At 48.1% G+C, this 5,229-nt stretch overlaps 1 protein-coding gene across 1 annotated transcript; it reads right to left on the bottom strand.

Annotated features, from left to right (window-relative positions):
• Positions 1-3,254: 3,254 nt before the first annotated feature.
• On the bottom strand, positions 3,255-4,868 carry LOC137166629 (olfactory receptor 10D3-like). Its single transcript, XM_067568433.1, has 2 exons — positions 4,320-4,868; positions 3,255-3,638 (listed from the first exon to the last, which is right to left on the bottom strand). The coding sequence occupies exons 1-2, from the start codon at positions 4,866-4,868 to the stop codon at positions 3,255-3,257; spliced, it is 933 nt and encodes a 310-aa protein (XP_067424534.1).
• Positions 4,869-5,229: the final 361 nt, after the last annotated feature.

The raw sequence follows: 5,229 nt of genomic DNA, 5'->3' as shown, positions 1-5,229 counted from the left end.
AGCAGTATTAACCTGAAAGGGCTGGATCCTCAGCTCCACCAGGTTGCAGATTCTCCTCTCACTCGCCATGATCTGAATCCCGAGTAACTCCATTGGGTTCAATGGGGCTGATTCCCCTCTGTCACTCACCCTGTTGGTGTAAATCAGGACTAACTCCATTGGAATCAAAGGGGCTATGTCGATTTACACCAGCTGAGAATCTAACCCATAAATGATGAGGGGACATGGGATGTTACTTATCATCTAGTCTGTCCCGCCGTGTAACACAAGCCAGTGAATTCCACCTAGGAGTGTGACATCAGAGTGAACTGGGCCAGGGGTTCACTTAGTGGTCTGGGTCAGGAACAGAGCTTTCTCCTTGGTTTGTATTAGCCGCTGCTTCTGTGCCCCCTTCTGTTTCTTTGTGCACATGGATGTAGTCATGCAGTTGTGTGACTATCTGTGAGGGTGAAAGTCAGCGCTGTGCAGATGGACAGCGTATGTCCTGTCCACCACTTGGGATTACTTTTTGCAATGCAGTACAGACTGGCAGTATTGTGGTCCCTAGCAACTACAGGAAGATCATGGCCCCAATGTTCTGGGTGCTGCTCAGACACAGCATGAGACAGTCCCTGCCTTTCAGAGTTCACAAACAGAGGAAGGGTTACCAGCCCATTTTACAAGGGAGAACTGAGGCACAGAGCATTTGAGGGTGAGATTTTCAAAGGAGCCAGGCTCCCAAAGCTCATTCTAGTGCAGTGTGCTTTGGGCTCCTAACTCCTATTGGCTTTCTTGTAAATCTCAGACTGATTGAATTGTCTGAGGTCACAAAAGGAGTGTGTGGAAGAGCTCGGAATCTGACCCTGAGGTCTAGGATTCCAGTCTGAATATTACCCCCAACACCATCCCTTCTCCTTCCACTGGGATGAACATCACTCTGCGTCTTGCTGGGTCTTGGGCATGTTCTCTTACCCAGCCCTTTGCACAACCAGTGTTCATGGGGGGAAAGGATCTTTAGAGGATTAAGGTTGATTTAACTTAACCAAACCTGCCCCTTCACTAGCCAGGTAAGGCTCGTCTTGCACCTCTGCTGTGCCTCGATGCTAAAGGCTCAGCAGTGGTTAGCTACATCACTGGCATAGCCTGTAACCTAAACCAGTCCATAGACCCCACACAGAGGGTGTGACAGAGCCAGGGAAGCAGGGTTGTGTTAGGGGTTTGTCAGCACTGAGCTCATGGATCCGTTTGCTGCTGCCATAGCAGAGCAGTGTCAGTAAGGCCCTTTGCAATTCTTTTCATCCCTGTCATTTCTTGCTGTTCCTGTGGTGGGCATCTTATTTGGGAGCCGGAAAGAAGTGGCAGAAGGCAGAAGTTATAATTAGTCTCTGTAGACAGATTATCCCAGCTCAGTCATAACATACCATGACGTGCAGTCACCTTTGGGGTTAATTAAAATGCAGGTGTTCTCATGAACGCCCAGGGGGGCCCTTATCACTGTGCTGGGTAGCAGCTCCGAGGTTACTCTTGGCTGGCACCAGCTGAGTTCCATGTGTCATTGCCATGAACAGCAGGGCTGGAGCTGCATTTTACTCCTTTTATTTGTATTCTCACTGCTCTTATCAGAGGCGGCTGGGACCTGCTGTTGGTGGGCAGAGGGCACAGTTCAAAGGCAAACACACACTCTGCTCTCAGCTGCCCCTCCCTGCAGCTCCCACAGCAAAGTGTTCGCTTCCTCGTCTCCCTGGGGTCGCAGCTTGCAGCCTGCTCCAGAAGTTTCTGGAGAGGGAGGGGGCCTGGACTGGACTGGACTGGACTGGAACTCAGATGTGAGCCCCTTTCTGCTGTCACTCTCTGAAATGGATACACATTTAGTGGATGAGAAAGACAAAGGATTTAATGATCCCTGTATAACAGATGGGGAAACGGAGGCACAAAGCAATTCAGTGAGTTACTCAAGGTCAAACAGGGAATCTTCCACAGAACCTGTACTTGAACCGAGATCTCCTGTGTCCCACTCCGTTCTCTTAGCCACAAGATAATGCTTTGCAAATAATCCCATGGACTCTTTAAATGTAGGTGTGTTGAGCTGATACAGTTCTCAGTTACTAAACACTATATTCACCTCCTCTCCCTCCTTCTCCCTCTGCAGCCATCCAGTGCCCAGGCCCTGCAGGTCAATGCAGCTTTCCCATTGTCCATCAGAAGTTACAGCCACTTTTAGAGTCAATGTCCACAGCTGTGCACCTCTCTTCCATTCCAAGTTCTCTTTGCTCAGTCGCCCTGTTCTGGGTTTGTGACTCTTTGGAAATTGGTTTCCTGGACAACAGCAAAGAAACAACAGAGAAAATTCAGGCTGAGCCCCGGCAGTGCAAAGGGGAGCTGCGGTGCTGGGAGTGGTGCGGACAACTCAGGAGGGGCGCTCCTCCCTCAGTCAAGGCTGTTTTTTAGTGCCGGGATGTTGGGATAGTGTGGATTGTCCTGCAGAGAAAAGGGCAAGTGGCATGACTCACATTATCTGCCTCGGGTGCCTTTCCTTTTTTATTTTAATTGTTTTTCATTTATGGGCAAAATCCCACTTCATAAGAGTTGATGACAATTCACAACTGCTGATGGTATACTGTATCCAGTTCTGGGGTTCACAGTTCAAGAAGTGTGATGCTAAATTGGAGAGGATTCAGAGAAGAACCATGCGAATAACTGAAGGATTAAAAAACGTGTGTTATAGCGATAGACTTAAAGAGTTCGAGCTATTTACCTTAACAAAAAGCAGGTCAAGTGGTAACTTGATTACCGCCTGTAAGTATCTACATGGGGAGCAAATACTTAATAATGGGCTCTTCAGCCTACCAGAGAATGGTCTAACATGATCCAATAGCTTGGAGTAGCTAAGATGAAAGTAGACAAATTCAGACTGGATATACTGCATACATTTTCAATAAAGAGAGTAATTTAATCCTTGGTAAATTGTTCAAATGGTTTAATGGAGTCTCCATCGAGGACAATTTTAATATCAAGATTGATGTTTTTCTAAAAGACATGTTCTAGGGGACACTGTTGGAAAACCGGATGCTGGGCTAGATGGACCATTGGTCTGACCCAGATGATCACAGTGGTCCCTTTTGGCCCTATAATCTATTAATCTAACTTTAACCCTGGAGTAACTCCACTGGCCTCCTTCCTAATTCTAATCTAACCCTGACATAAATCCGTTGACTTCCTGACCACCTCTATCGGAAGACATTCCATTTCAGCTAGCAATTTTTGCAGGACTGGGATTAGCCCCCTTTCATTTTCCTGAATGCTGCCTTGACTTCCTTATTCCTCAGCGTGTAGATGACTGGATTCAGCATCGGGGTGACCACGTCACAAAACATCTGAGTGGGGATAGCCAGCACATTGCTCAGGGATGGCTGGGTGTAGAGGAAGGGCCCGAAGAAGAAGCATACCACTGTCAGGTGTGATGCACAAGTGGAAACCGCTTTCCGACGGCGCTCAGCACTGTGCATTCTCAACACGGAGGCAGCAATCCTGATGTAGGACACAAGGATGAGGAGGAAGCAGCTCATGGGCACCATGCCAATATTGGTGAAGCTCACGGTCTTGATGACGTACGTGTCCGCGCAGGCCAGCTTCACCACGGGGAAGACATCACAATGAGGCTGAGATTTTCAAAGTCAGCTAGAAGATCTGGTTCTCCAATTCCTATTAATTTTAATGCAGACTGAGTGTGCCTATCCTTTAGGCAGCTTTGAAAATATCAGCCTAAAAGCATGTCCAAGACAGCTAGATGCTTTTAGGAACACTTCTATGATTTGTAGACCTCCAGATATACAGGTAGGGCTCTACACGGAAGGAGAGAGACAGACTCTCACATATGACACAAAAGAGCCACGTGCATGAATTTGTAGACATATTTCAATGCTCACCCACATGCTACTTCTGCAGATGCAGCACATCAACGTGCAGCCGTCTGATCCCCTCTCAGTTTCTGCAGAGCCCCTTTCACCTCCTTGTTCCTCAGTGTGTAGATGACCGGGTTCAGCATGGGCGTAGCTACATAGCCAAAGAGATGCACAGCGGTCACCAGCACTTTGCTTTGACGTGGCTGCATGTAGACCAGGGTGCAGGGCCCAAAGAACAGTGTCACCACCGTCAGATGTGAGGAGCAAGTGGAGGCTGCTTTGCGTCGCCCTTCGGCTGAGTTCATTTTCAGGATGGAGTAGACGATGCAGACGTAGGATACAAGGATGAGGGAAGAAGCAGGTCATGGCTACTACCCCAGTGTTAGTAAAGGTGACGGTCTCGATGACGTACGTGTCTGCACAGGCCAGCTTCACCACGGGGAAGATGTCATAGAAGTAATAGTCTATCACATTGGGACCGCAGTAGGGCAGGGTGAGGGTCAGGCTGGTGAGAATGGTGGTGTGAAAGTAGCTGGTGACCCAGGTGCCGGCAGCGAGGATGGCGCACACCCTCCAGTTCATGATGATCAGGTAGCGCAGCGGGTGGCAGATGGCCATGTACCTGTCAAAGGCCATGACGGTGTAGAGCAGGCACTCGATGTTGCCTAGGAACTGGTAGAAGACGACCTGGGACATGCAGCCGCCCAGCGAGATGGTTCTACTCTTGGCCCAGAGACTGACCAGCAATGTAGGGGTGCTGATGGAGGTGAATCCAAGGTCCACCATGGAGAGATTGCAGAGGAAGAAGTACATGGGGGTGTGCAGGCAGGAGTCAGCGAGGATGGCTGATAAAATGACCAGGTTGCCCAGGAGGGTGCAGAGATAGAAAGCTAAGAAGACGACGAAGAGGATGGTCTCCTGGCCTTTGGTGTTGGGGATCCCTAAGAGAATGAATTCCGACTCCACAGTGTGATTCTCCATTTCCATGCGCGAAGGGGTCATTCCTGGAGGTATAGAGAGAACGCAGCCAGATTAGCAATCTCAATAAATCATTATTTGTTTATTCCTTTGTACCCTACAAGTTTTACTCTCAAAGGGTAAACCTTTCTAACCCACATACGTTTGGTGGAAGTGAGTGGAAAATCAGTACTCATATTTGGTCAATTCTACTCAATTCTATTTTCCTTTCTTCTTTTCTATTCAACTATCTTCTATTCTATTCAGTTCTTATGGCTCATACATCATCATGGTATCAGAGAGCCAAAGAAAAATTAATAAAAGGAAAGCAAATTATCATGAATTGGAACATGAATTTAGCTGACTCCTAAGTGCCTTCCCAATGAGAGTG

Source organism: Emydura macquarii, unplaced genomic scaffold, assembly GCF_026122565.2.
Source record: "Emydura macquarii macquarii isolate MOO-44397 ecotype Brisbane River unplaced genomic scaffold, CSIRO-AGI_Emac_v2 contig_2895, whole genome shotgun sequence".
NCBI classification, from domain to species: domain Eukaryota; kingdom Metazoa; phylum Chordata; order Testudines; family Chelidae; genus Emydura; species Emydura macquarii.
Note: the sequence above shows the minus strand (reverse complement) of the source record. Positions and strands in the feature narration are given on the sequence as shown.